This window comes from Cibotium barometz, chromosome 13 (assembly GCF_041138505.1).
Source record: "Cibotium barometz isolate CiBa-2024 chromosome 13, ASM4113850v1, whole genome shotgun sequence".
In the NCBI taxonomy this organism is placed as follows: Eukaryota; Viridiplantae; Streptophyta; class Polypodiopsida; order Cyatheales; family Cibotiaceae; genus Cibotium; species Cibotium barometz.
This window is the reverse complement of record NC_141058.1, coordinates 48,472,529-48,486,876: the sequence shown is the minus strand read 5'-3', so window position 1 is coordinate 48,486,876 and position 14,348 is coordinate 48,472,529. Positions and strand designations below refer to the sequence as shown.

The following is a 14,348-nucleotide window of genomic DNA, read 5'->3' as shown; positions in this document are numbered from 1 at the left end:
CGTATGATGTTCATAAAAAAGGTATGGTGGAAATAATTGATTTCATGCTAAGCATCATCATGGATGGTTGGTTGCTGGTATAATTCAATTTGAGACAGTAATAATAAAGAGCATCTTAGAGACGTAACTACCTTCAACATTGCCAAATATATTGACTTAAATATTATGCTATATTCTATTTTGATACTCTTCTTTTTCGAGATTCGTTCGCATATTCATTTTGCTGAGTGACCACATTTTCCACAATAATTGCAAGTTGAAATTTTTGAGTTATCATTTTGGCTATGATTTACACCAAAGACGTGTTGTGATTGCATTGACCTTTACTGATTCTATCCATTGTGGTAGGAGCTTGAGCATTTCTCCGCTCTACCACTATAATTTTCTCTTCCTTACCATAGTTTCTACCATAAGATCCATTGCAATTAGAATTGTAAAATGCCTTATCATTGCTATAAGAAGACAAGCTCCCAAGCATTGCTTCTTCTTGGTAGAACATTCCAAAGTATGCATTGCACACATGGCTATGAGATTTAGCTTGTTTCAAAGCTGGCTTTAGAATAAGGAAGAAAGTGAAAATGAGGGGTATAACAATCTCATGGATTTTAAGATGAGGGGTATAATGAGCTCATGTATTTTAAGATGTCAATAACCATGGTCCCATTCTTGCATTTTCATAACATGTTGTTCCTCTTTTAACATGTTGTTCCTCTTTTAACACGTTGTTGCTGGTCTTAAGCAAACCCTATCACGGAAATCCTATGATGTTGATGCTTCAGAGCTCTCCTTGGGGTGGAATGAGAAACTGTATGCTAGGTCCTCTAAGGTACGCAACATAGTTCTTACCCTTAATGGTTGGGCAACTAACTAATGTCCAAACGAGGCGAACATCACATTTAATGTATGGTCTTAGTAATTCTGCTTCACTATATGTGAATATGAATATGGCTTTCTCTAGAAGCTAGAGTTGCCGTTTGCCCCCTCATTGGGATGAAGGTGGTGTTCTAAGTACTAGATATGATACATAAAACCATATGTCTAAAACTACACTACCTTGCTAGTGTCATTGACTTCAAAATTTTATTCCAAAATCACACATACATCATGTGATGTTTGTATGGACATACTATGATAAATCAATGTGCTATGCATTGGTCATGCATGGTCATGATGTGTTTTGCGTTGTGCAAGCCTTGCAAAAGGCTTTGATATATGTGTGCTTTTATTGCGAAATCACACATACATCATGTGATGTTTGTACATATATACTATGATAAATCAATGTGCTATGCATTGGTCATGATGTGTTTTGCGTTGTGCAAGCCTTGCAAAAGGACAGTCATACCTTAAATGCCCTCTCGAAGAAGCTAGTCATGCCTTACAAGTGAAAGAAATTTATTACAAGTGATCACATGCTTCCCCACTCTCTCCAAGAAGCCAATCGTGGTTGATAAACATTTGAAATTTGCATCAGTTTGGGTTGTCTGACCTAATTAGGGTTTGGTGAAAGTTGCTAAAAATGGGAAGGTTTTACAGGTTTAAGCTCACTCAATTGTAAATACATCTTACATTTATTGCAGAAACCGAGAGACAACTTTTTGAAGGCACACTGAAATAATTAAAAAAACGAGATGGAGGGGTGCGTGAATACTCTTAGGTCACACTTGTTATAAAATTAGTGTTGGAGAACATGGAGCCAAAGTGCATGCGCTTGGGTGCACACTTTGAAATACAGGATGGCATTGGATAGCCTGATAAAGAGACGTTACGGTTACCTAAGACCGTGGGGGCACGTGTGAAAGAGAAACTGTTAAAAAGCTTGGTTAATATACAGGTCGGCGGGCTCGTGTGGGCCTGGTCCAAATTATGCCCAAATTAAAAACTAGTTATTTTCGATAATCTTAATTTCATACTTCCACTCTCCAAATGATGTTGTCGAGATTTTCCTGTGTTTTTTCCAAGGCCGCCACTTTGCTTTTGCTTAGCACGCACTTGCCCCCCCCTCTCTCTTCATGCGGTAGCTCGCTGATCTCGCTGACTGTGCTGCCAGCTGTCCTAATATCAGCGGGCGGAATAAAGAGCTCCGCTGACAGCCCTGGCACATCAAATGCCACCTCATCAATCGCCCACTCCTCCTCCAGCCTCGTCTTCGTGTGACTCATCGCCACCTCACCAAATCGAAACAACGTGACTGTCGATTTGCCAGCGTGTGCAATCATCACCCCCTCTACGCATCTGTACTCTTCCACGGAGGACTCTATGTTCGTTTCCCAGAACACTGCGTCCCCTCCCGTGGCCTGTATTCTTGTCAAATGGGAGTCCTCCACGTGAATCAGCAGCCCTGTCTTTTGACTAAAGTAGCCGAACAACACGTGGCGTATGATCTCGGCTGGACCCTCGCTCCTGCATGCCAGCGTGGCGGGGTCAGCTGCGAGTTTCAGGATGAAGCAATCCTCCCCCCGCACCTTCTTCTCGCCTATGCACCTTGCTGATGAGAAAACGTTGGCAATTGTCCTCGGATCCAAGCCCTGCAAATTATCAAAATGTAACGTTAACCCCCTACATTACCCTGCAAATTAAGGCCATCAACATGCCTAATGCATGGCTTAATCCAGAAACTAACAACATTGCTTAACAGATTTTCATTAACAATGCCTAATCCATGGCCCACAAGCTAACAACATTGCATAAATGGCTTTAATTTACAAACCTGGAGAGCTCTCCTGAGTGGCCTAACAGGTCCTTTTGCCGCATGTGAGCCCAGCCATGGAGTATGCCTCCATACCAGCTTGCCATTGCTGCCAGCATGCACCTTGCTGCCCCCCACTGCCATCTCCACATTCCACATGTTGGGCATCATCTGCCACAAGACAAAACAGCCGATCTCTGCCGACTTTGACGAGTTCTTTGTCTTCACCACCTGTGTGGCCGTCTCAAACTCTGATGCCAGCATCTTCACCCTGCCCATGGCATAGGAATTCCTCACATTGCTCAGCTTCGCTACACCAGTTGCACATACATACTGTTGAACTATATATTGAGCGGATGAAGTCTCCTGCACATGTGAGAAAATGGCAGGGTAAGGGAAAGCACATACTAAACATGCACAAACTAAATATTATCAAGCAATGGAAAGCAAATGTGGAAGGCTAGGCTTACCATGGGGATACTTTTGACTGAGAGGAATGGGATGGGCTCCACACCTACAACCGCAATGGGGGCAAGGGGCGCCCCAAGGACACCCAAGAGCAGGCGAAGGTCGGAGCGTTTGTAAGCCTCAGGATGTGTATCTGTCCTGTGGCTCATGGAGATGACCCTGGACATGGAGGGTGTCTTGGTGAGCAGTTGGCCCTTCACCCACTGGAGGCTCCCCCACTTCCCTTCCCTTCTGCCCACATTGTCAAAATTCTCCGGTGTTGGCCCTTCCATCAATGGAGCCAGTGTCTCCCCCCCTCCCCTCATGCTGGCACACCTCTGCAACTCATCTTCTGCCTGTTGCTTCCTCTTCAATATCATCATCAAAGAAGTCATTCCTGATGGTATATTTTTCACCCTCTCACACTTAAAGAGACAAGATTCTTTAGGGACTAGGCTTTCTTGACTTCAAGAAAACTTGCAATCTTTTGGTTTACAGTTAAAAGAAGCCCACAATCTGGATTCTCTTGGAATCGGCTAGAGATATCATAGGGTAGATTTGCTTGAGCTAATCCTGCGAGTTTAAGAGAACCCATAAGCTAGCACTCTGTTTGCAAGTAATGAAGACCCCACAAGGAGAAATCTCTTAACCTTAGGCAAGACACACCACATTGTGAGTTCCTTGCAACAATAGCCTGAGAACCCACACGCTCAATTCTCTTGAAATGCTTGAAAAATACGAAATTCCTTGCACAGTGCTTGCAGTTAGTTCCAAAACCCACAAGCTGCATTCCCCTTGAGAAACCACACACAAAATCTCATGGTAGCAACTGTCAAATAGCTTGCAAGAACTGACTCCCCTTGACATACAAGTATCAACCAGCCCACAACATAAATTCCGTTCAATAATGCTTTGCAAGCCTAGACACAAGAAACAGTTAAAAGCCTAGATACTAGCCTGCATTCTTTCTTTAAAGGAAACAGTAGAAGCTGAGGAGGTTTCCATGTCTTGTCTAGGAAGTATGGTTGGGTGGTCCTAGGAACTTAGGAAAGAGAGAGAGTGAAGCTCAAAAGGCAAGCTAGCTAGCCTTTGAAATAGCTTGCTTCAAAGTTTGTTAAGCCAGAGGGTGCAGAAGTCAGAATACTGTTGAAGTGTCTAGTCACTACGCTACTCTAGGTAAAAAAGAAGTTGGGTTGCCCCTCTCAAGGGCAAAGCAAAAGTCAGAGAGAGCAAGGCAGAATAGCAGTACGCAGAGGCAAGTTGCAAGGGACAGAGAGCAGTGTAATACCCAAAGGGCAAATGGAAATCTAATATCCAGAGGACAATAGCAATAAAGAATCTAATGGGCAATTGTAGAAAACATCTATCAAAGGGAAATGTGGGAAAAGAATGGTCTTAGAGAACAGGCATTTAAAGGGATTTTGTGGCGAAACAGTATCCAATGGAAAATAGCGAACCAGAATCCAATGGACAATAGAGATACAATGTCCAATGGGCAATGGTTTCGCTCAGAATAAGCAGCTAATGGAGGTTGGGCACAGGGAGGTTGAAGCATGCGTAAAAAGCTAGAAGGGCTCAAGATGTTGAGGGGTGGAGGGTATGATGCGATGTGGGTGTGCGAGACAGATCAGTCTGGCTATGGCGATGGCATAATGGCAGTACCTAGGAGCACGAAAGAGAGAGGGAAGAGATGAGAAAATGGTGGTAATGAGAGCTAATAATGAGGCATTTAATGATTATTTAGCAAGAGGCACCGAAAGCAGGAGCAAGCCTTTTTTGAACACCTACTTTTGGCGGTGGCCGCCAAGTTTGGGGGTGGCCTCCAAATCGAGCAGCCTTTTTTTCCCCGATCCCCGGCACGGAAAAAAAGTGTGTGAGACAGAGAGGGAGGGCCCACACGGTCCCGCCAACTTTGTCGGCCATTTAAGAGGGCTGTTGTCCCAATTCGTCCGCCCGGCGCTCGTCAGTTGGGCTCTCGCATGCTTTCAAACTCCGTAGCGTCCCCAATTTCTTTTTCTAATGTTTTATACAGGCAGCAAAAATAGATAGAAGTTTATAATATTTATTTACCATCTCCCCATTGACCTCTCCCCATTGACCGAGACCCCCTGAGGCCCTGACTCATGTGGTGGCCCTCCCGTTTGGGATTTCTATCTGGGCCAGAGCCGCCGGAATCCACTCGGCTGAGCAAATGTCCCATGCCAAAAAGGCGCGACGTGGTTCGTGAACAAACTCTTCAAGAAGCCGGCTACGAAAGTAGCGAAGCTCTGTTGTCCCAAGCGGAAGCGCAGCGGATTGAAGAGGAAGCAACCCTCTCAATCGAGATCCGGCGGTGGGTCAATCACGCCGAACGCCAACAAAGGCACGGTGAACGGCCAGGACCCTCGACGGTGAGGAACATGGATGACGAAGGGGACTTCCGGGATAGTTCCGAAGTGCAAGCCCAAATGACAGAGCAAGGCGAGCGCTTAGGCCACCTGGAGGATATGCTAGCCACCTTGATGGAACGGCTGCCGCCGCTGGCACCCGAGAGGAGAGACCGCAGGCCCTCCCCCGACTCCGAAAGGGAGTTTGCCCAACCTGGCCAGCGTCATGAAAGGCGTAGGGGGCATGAAGACGATGGGTTTGGGAGGTACAAACCTCAACCCCCCGAAAAATACTCGGGACAACGGGACTCTCTAGTTCTGCAGAAGTGGGTCCGTGAAGTGGAAGAGTACTTGGAAATGAATCAGGTGGCAGATCAGCATTGGATAAAGATTGCGGCCCGTTTTCTCACGGGGGATGCGTTCAACTGGCTCCTAGCCCGCGGAGAAACGTGGTGGGGGGAGTGGTTGGAAGTCTTGGGACGAATTCAAAAAGGACATCACAGAGTACTTTGTTCCCCGAAATGAAGTCTTCAAGATAATGGATGAATGGAGGAATCTTGCTCAAGGGGATAGCAAGCTGTTTGAGTACATAAGCAAGTATCGGCAAATTATGCTGCAAATCTCCAAGATGACTTCGGTGGATAGGCTGCATGGATTCTTGTTTGGGCTAAAGGATTGGGCTCGAAGAGAAGTGGAAAAGCAGAATCCAAGGGACTATGAGGAGGCCATGGTTATGTGGCCGAAAGACTGGCAGATGCAGACAGTCGTTCGCAGGGGTGAATGCCCGAGCAAACACAACGGCAGTTAACAATGCCATTGCACCTAAGGTGTAGGGGAAGCAAGAGAATGCAACCCGGGACACGAAGAATGAGTCATCACAGGAACACAGTCAGTGGGAAATTGAGGTGGAGGCTATGCAAACCCTCGCAGAGGTGGTTATGGCAGTCAAGCAAGTAATAGTTGGAGGAGCAACAACCAATCCACGGCTCAAAACACGAATAAGAGTGGCTATCAGAGACCCCTCACCTGGAGGAATTGTCGTTGGTGCAGTGGGGATCACTATGACAATGAATGCCCAAAACGGCCAACCCATGAACATAATGGATGCCCACGGTGCAGGAGATGACAGAGATTACCACGATGGGTATCATCACCATGGGGAAGTACGGATCACAGAGATTGATGAACCGGAGTGCTCCCAATCAAGAGGCAGTGCGCCAAATATGCCCCGTGTTGGTGGGGGCCGTGCAGGCAATGCCGAGATGTATGGCACCACAACTGCAAACCATTCCACATTTGTATTTTCAAGCAGAGGTGAACGGGGTAAAGCAGAACATAATGGTGGACATTGGAGCAACGCACAATTTCATGACCCCAAATGTGCTAAGAGGTTGGGGGTGCAATTAACTCGTACGGCCATGGTCAAGCATTGACTCCAATGTGCTCATGGCGTACTCCATGCCGGTTCAAGCGGGTGCATGGAGGGCCAAGATGGACTTCCTTGTGGTTCCGATGGACGCCTTTGAAGCCATTGTGGGACTCTCATGGATGGACAAGTATATGTTGGCCCTGCTGGTGGGCAAAGGGGTCAATAACCTCCTACTAGACATGCAAAGGACTGGGGTGTTGGTGTCGTGCTTGAGGACCGCCCCTGGCCAAAAACGATCGTTTGAGAAATTGAGTAGATTCTTCTATTGGCCTAAGATGCAGGATGACGTGGTCGAATATGTAAGATCATGCCCCACGTGCCAATTGGTGAAGGCGCAAGAACGGGTGAAACCGGCATGTTTATTGCAAACGATGCCAATACCGTCTCAGTTGCCCGAGTCACGGGTACACCACCATCTTCGTTGTGGTCGACTATTTTTCAAAACAGGCTCATTTCATTCTCGCCAAGCCGCCCGTCTCACTGCATATCAAATGGTGAAACTATTCTTCAAACATGTTTTCAAGTACCATGGCCCATCGAGACGGCCATAGTATCCGATCGGGATGGAAGGTTCATGAGCTCAATGTGGAGAGAGCGCTTCAAGTTACTTGACACCCAGCTTCAATTCTCATCCACCTACCACCCGCAGATGGATGGACAAACAGAGCGGATCAACCAACGAATCGAAGATTACATTCACAGCTATGTCAAAGCAAATCAGAAAGACTGGGTAGATTACCTGGAGATTCTAGAATTCCACTATAATAGCTCCATACACAATGCTACTGGGTTCTTGCCTTTTGAACTCGCAACGGGAAAAGAGGTGATAACCCCCTTGGAAATCGCCACTAGAGCTATTCATGCAGAGGATCATGATGCAGAACACTTTTTGAGACAATGGCAATCACGCATGCGGATAGCTAGGCAAAATCTAGAGAGTAAGCAGAAGTATGCCAAATATGCCAATCGCCACAGAAGACAAGATGAATTCCACCCGGGGGACTTGGTTTTGGTCAGCGCCCAACACATCGCATTGCCAAATAACCTCACCCCCAAATTCAACCACAGGTACTACGGCCCTTACCGTGTCCTTCAGAGTTACAAGGGAGTCACTTACAAGTTAGACTTACCAGAATCTGTCAGAATACACAATGCATTTCACATCAGTTTACTTAAGAGGTTCTATGTCGATGAGAGATTCAGTCGCCGTGTGCCACTCGTCGACAACAACTCCAACCCTTTTGAACTAGAGATCATTTTAAAGGCAAGGGTGCGCCGCAATCAACTAGAGTTTTATGTCAAGTGGAAAGGGCGGCCTATGACATATTGTGTTTGGGTGCCTGAGGCAAAGTTGTTAGATGCACACAAGCAGCTGGTCATGCAGTTTTACAAGTTCCCTGAAACATTGCAAGGTGATGCCAGCAACATGTGATGCCTTACCCGTTGAGGGTCATGTATTGCCTTCTTGTATAGTGTGTACATAGCCTTTTTGTAGCTTGAAAGGGGCTTCAAGCTCTTTAAAGGAGGGGTGTATGTGGTGGCCCTCCCGTTTGGGATTTCTATCCGAGCCACCTTGGTGCTTTGGGGGTGTGCTTGACCGCCCCGTATTTGTTACATCTATATGGGGGACAAGCCAACACCCAAGCCACCACGCACTCAAGCAACCTCAAGCGCCCAACTCCCTTCTACCTCTCTACCTCGGAGTCAAGGTTCGGGCCCTCCCCCCCCTGTAACGGCCGTGGCTCATGCCCCTCTCCCAAGCGACCCTCTCCCTTGTAAATATTTCTTGGTTAATAGCAATGACGGCTCCTCCGTGAGTCTTTTCCTTAAGATCCTCTCTCTCTCTCTCTCTCTCTCTCTCTCTCTCTCTCTCTCTCTCTCTCTCTCTCTCTCTCTCTCTCTCTCTCTCTCTCTCTCTCTCGTTCTTGGCAAGCAAAACGTGGGTTCCCCGTTGCCGTTGGCTCTACGCGAGCCGCGGGGAACGTCGGCCGGTCCCATCGTTTTCGGGTGCCGTTTGGCACGTCGGCAAGGTGAATTGAGCCCCGTTGGGGTCCCGGGGCCATCACAACTCCTTCGTGTTGCCGGTGCGCGTGGACCCCCCCGTTGTGGCCTAAGTTTACAACCTTAGAGTTAATTAATTAATACCGATGTAAAATACAAAAGTATGTTCCTACCTTGCATTCCAAGTTTCACCATTCAAAATTCGAGCTTTGCATGCTCCCTCATCATATAAGGGCCAGTTCCCGCCCTGGTGACATGGTGATAGTGCAACCTTCACATGTGCCTCGCATTGGGGCCTGCGAAGGCCCAAATCTGAAGAAGGGTGACCCCATTTTTTCAATTGAAGGGTGGATGGAGTTCCTTAAGGGTGGATGGAGTTCCTTAAGGGTGGCCAATGTAGGGGTAAGGGGTTGAAGTCCCATGCAAAAGGTGCTGGGTTCAAAACTTGTTAGCTGTTGATGGCAGCATGAAAGCACACATGCACATGAGCACAAAGAACCCAAAAAAAAAAGAGTTTCTTAAGGGTGACCCCATTTTTTATTATTGAAAGGTAGATAGAGTTTCTTCAGGGTGACCCCATTTTTTCAATTGAAGGTTAGATTGAGTTTCTTGATAGTTAACCTTTTCTTTTGAAGACTAAGTTTGTTCATCTCCTTATGTCTTGAGGAGGCTTCAAAATTCAGGTTGTTCCTGTAGGCTGAAAAGTGCCATGGAATTTAATACTTGGCAACAAGGTGCTACCTCACAAAAATGGTTGCCCAACTGGTGGTGGCACTCAAAATAACATGATTTACACACTTGAATGGTCTTGTCCAATAGCAAAACTACGTACCTCCTCTACCATACAAATTATAGCCTTTACCTAACCATTTGCAATCACTACTAACCCATATGTAGCAAAGCCAAAACTAGATGCACATGTTTTTAAGTCAAGGCCTACCATTTTGTGCATCTATCATGAAGCATTTTTACCCATCTAACTTGCATGAAATCAATGTCAGCAATTAAATTCCCAAAACCACAACAAATTTGCTCCTACAAGAACAAGTCCTATAATGATCCATCCTTTATTAAGATCCCTGTGCAAAAGCATCCATATGCAAAGCAAGAGAAGAACACAACTGCCTTAAAGAGAGTTTCATTTTAAAAAAACCTTGTATATCACATCCCTTCAAAATAATTTTATAACCCCTTCTTTCTAAAATTTTACATTATATATCACATCCCTTCAAAATAACTTTATGTTGTATATCACATCCCTTCAAAGTCCTTATACACCACATCCCTTCAAAATAATTTAAAAACCCCTTCTTTCTAAAATTTGACATTTTAAACATGTCACCCCTTATACAAACTAAGACGTAATAAAACTAACTCTCTCTAGATCAAACTTATGGATTTTTTTCCTAACTTTTAAATTAAAAAGCCATTTATATACGTGAAATTTTCGATAAGTCACTAAAAATCAACCTTCCTTCTATTGAACACATGTGTTATCTTACATATTCCAGTGATCCTAGTTGTCCAATGGGACCTCTCCACACAAACTAAACAAACATTAAGTTAATGTTATTATGCCTAGAAATAGAGATTGGAAGGGTTCTTGGCTAAAGTGGAACATTGGAGAAGCTCGTGTAAGGTGTTTAACAAATAGAGAAGTTCATGTGAGCTCATGTAAGGTGTTCAACAAAATAGAGAAGCTTGTGTAAGCTCATGTAAGGTGTTCAACAAATAGCTTTTTACAAAAGCTATTTGATCTTACCACTAGTGGTGCATAGAAATCAAAAGGTTACAATGAGTGAAGTATATGTCCAAACCAACCACCGATCTACCAGTACAAATCATAACTAGTCAGCCATGATTATATAGTTATTTTGGTCTAGTACGAGAGCCCCCCATGTTTAGAGATCAAAGTGAGCAACATGTGTATTGAGATGGGTGTAAAGAGTGCCACATGCCTTTTTAAAAAGGAAACTTACCTCAGGTACAAGCTGCTAATGCGATAAGGAGCACTTCCATTTTTAGGATTCACACATGGTGGTTCACACAATTGGGGTACCGCAAGTAAAGAAAGCATGGATTTGAAGACTTGTCATTAGGTTCTTCTTGTATGATTTGGGGAATGTTAAGCATTACTTTGTTGTTCCTTCAAGCTATGGATACTCAGGTGAGTGGGTGTTTTATGTGATGTGGGCCTTATGCTAGCTTTATAATATTTTACCCTCTTGTGAACAGATTGATTATGGAGAACATGTACGTGGTTCTTGATAAAGATAACCATATCCACGAAACATACAAATCCCCAATTCAATGGGAGATTTTTTTATTGAAAGGTGCCAATGGGACCCAAGGGGCCCCACTTCTAACAAGACCACCGTATCACTTGCATGCAGAGGTTAATTAAAAAAGGTGTGGACACATAGTTTCTTGTCATTATATATATACATTCTTCTTGAAGACCTCCGTGCAAAGGTTAATTAAAAAAGGTGTGCACACATAATTTCTTTTGAATATATGTATATTCTTTCTGATATGCATGCATTATTTCAAGATTCATATTTTAACACCTAAGTCATATATATCAAATACTAATAAAGAAGAAACCCCCTATCATTAACATGCCTACTTATAAAATAACCTCTTTGTACACTCACATGATATTACACAGTTTTTTTAAAAAAAATGCTCTCAAGAAGGCGTTTGACTTTCCTAGGATCTAGTAGACACCAAACATAATCACAACACTTGCAGATTTTTGAATTAGCAACACCACACACCATGGGGACCTCGTTTCTAAGAAAACCTCCATATATCACACGTGTAGAGGGTAGTAGAAAACCTTTATCATTTCTTATATGCATACTTTGTTTCAAGAGGATATTTAAATTGCAACACTACCAGATTTTGAATTAGCAACACTGCACCATAGGGACCTCGTTTCTAAGAAAACCTCCATGTATCACCTTCATATGAAGGTAGTAGAAAATAGGTTTATAAACATAGTTCCAACAAATCTTTATTATTTATTATATATGCATACATTGTTTTGAGAGGACATTTAACACTCCTACTATATTAGTAAACTTAAATGAGACACCTCATGTTATTGTAAAGAATATACGTGGACTTCAATAAAAGGGTCCCCTATGTACCCACCATGAGATAGATATCACACAATGGAAGCTAATAAATGAGACACTTGATGCTACTATAAAGAATATAAGTGGGCTTAAACTAAAAATGGTCTCCAATGCACTTATGTGATACATACATTTTTCTAGTGAAACCTAGCATACTAACAATTATGTACTTAGATTTGTCAAAATCTTTATGTAAGTGAAATACTTTTCATTCCTATTTGAATGTGTCGGTAGATATAAAATCCATTCTACCCTTTGAACGATGCCCTCCTTCACAGTGGAAGATTTTGAACCCACCCTTAAAATTAATAGAAATATGATGGGAAATCCCACAAATTCATGTAATAAATGTATCTAGAGCATTTTGTGGAGAGCCTCCCATCCATTTATGGTTGGCACCACCATCACTCACTTGTAAGTCTAATCTCTCATGTCTGCTTGTCCCTAGGTTAATTGGCACTTGGATGATTTTAAAGAGGTGTAAATGAACTTGCACGAATGCACTAATGCTTAGAGTACAATTGATTCCTTTAAAAAAATATCACGAATGTTGGTTTGGATTAAAAACAATAAAACTAGTACTATTAGCAAGGCTAAGGATTAATTTTCATGTTTCTTTTTTAGGTGAATATGAGAACATTCATGTATATTTTTGAAGGTGGGTTCTTCAAAACTAGGGCCTTTATATTTGTCAAAATGGCAATGAAATATTTTTAAAAATTAGCATGTGTAAATGGTGTCTCTAGTTTAGAGTACATAAGTGTGTTCATCTCTTTGTGCATATGTTGTAAATAAACATGTAATTCATTGGGGGTTAACATTCACTTGTATGTTCATCTCTTTGTGCATATGTTGTAAATAAATATGTAATTCATTGTGGGTTAGCATTCGCTTGTAATTTCACCTCTTTAAGCTAAAGTAAGAAAAAATCAACACAAAAAGTTTATACTTTGTGACTCATCAACTAACTATGTACCATGACTCTAGCAAAGCATATTATAATATTGGAAATGCCAAGTTTGATTAGTCATATTCTTTGCGTTCTAGTGAAGGCATATCGTTATCCTATGATCTAGACATCTCCCATCTTCAACTGCTCCTCCATCAAAATTAATAGGTGTATAATTTAAAATAAAATAAGAGAGGAGAATAAAACTTTTAATCCAACATCTTCACAGCATTTATTTGGTTATTATTATGAGAAAGCATGGATTGATGGTTACTAACATTGTATATTTATTTATATATATATTCTCTATTCATAAATCTATCTAAACTAGCACATTAAAGATTTTTAGGTATAAAAGAAAGCGGTAACTTGTATGATTCAAAGAGTGTATCAACAAAGTGAATTTAAAGTTTTAAAGAATTAAAAAACTACAATAAGTAAGACCTTTTGAAGATTTTTATAAAGAATTAAGTAGCCTCTTGAGAGATAATTTAATGAAGATTTAAATGTGTATGTGTGTAGGTGAAGTATTTGCAAAATGTTATACTCTAAATAATTAAAGGAGAAATATGGCTTTCTAAGTGAGAAACTTCTTATGAAGATTGTTTTCTCTATTTGTACTATGTAAACCCATTGAGTTCTTTTCATAGCCATAGACTTTAACTGAAAGATGTATTGATACATATTTACTTATTAATTTGGTGCTTTTTTCAAAGTTAATTTTTTTTATATTATATCATTTTCTTTTGAACTTGTAATTAAAGAGAAGGCCTTTGACATGGAATTTGGTGCCAAGGAGGCCTAGAAGACACCCACACAAGACAAGGATTCTAAAGAGAGGGTTAAGGAGAACTCTATGGATAGGGTTATGGACAAGAATTCTAAGGATAGGATTATGGACAAGAATTCTAAGGAAAGGGTTATGGGGCCAACTAACACTTAAATTGGCCAAGGATTTTAAGGAGGAGTGATGGTATTTAGTTTGTGTTTATTCAAGTGTAGAAGAGGAATAAGGGAGAGATAAAGTGGGAGATATAATCCTTTCTCTTAACTTCATGGCTACGTTGTTAGTGTTGTTCTGCAATACACTTCAAAAACAAGTTTATTGATTTCTAAGCCATTCTTGATTCTTATTTAATTTAAGTGGAACCAAAAAATAAATAAACCTTTTGTAGTGTCCCATATTATTCTTAATCATTTTAGTGTTAGCGCTATTCTTATCTCTAAGGTCAATGAAACAAATTTGACACATTTCTTGCTTCAATCACTTATATTGGTGAATTTTTAGTCTTATATATATGGTTGTGTGCTCTCATGGCACATGACA

At 42.3% G+C, this 14,348-nt stretch overlaps 1 protein-coding gene across 1 annotated transcript; it reads right to left on the bottom strand.

Moving 5' to 3' along the window:
• Nucleotides 1–1,649: 1,649 nt before the first annotated feature.
• LOC147632770 (uncharacterized) lies at nucleotides 1,650–4,808 on the bottom strand. The gene is made up of 3 exons (XM_086807632.1): nucleotides 3,160–4,808; nucleotides 2,711–3,055; nucleotides 1,650–2,528 (listed from the first exon to the last, which is right to left on the bottom strand). The coding sequence occupies exons 1-3, from the start codon at nucleotides 3,529–3,531 to the stop codon at nucleotides 1,908–1,910; spliced, it is 1,338 nt and encodes a 445-aa protein (XP_086663758.1). The 5' UTR covers nucleotides 3,532–4,808; the 3' UTR covers nucleotides 1,650–1,907.
• Between the last annotated feature and the right edge of the window lie 9,540 nt (nucleotides 4,809–14,348).

What these genes read in the sequence shown, in the direction of transcription:
- LOC147632770 (XM_086807632.1), bottom strand. Translation starts at nt 3,531, where the DNA reads ATGACTTCTTTGATGATGATATTGAAGAGGAAGCAACAGGCAGAAGAT. An exon ending in CAGTCAAAAGTATCCCCATG is followed by an intron (nt 3,056 to 3,159) that starts GTAAGCCTAGCC and finishes TCACATGTGCAG; the next exon opens with GAGACTTCATCCGCTCAATA. An exon ending in CACTCAGGAGAGCTCTCCAG is followed by an intron (nt 2,529 to 2,710) that starts GTTTGTAAATTA and finishes GATAATTTGCAG; the next exon opens with GGCTTGGATCCGAGGACAAT.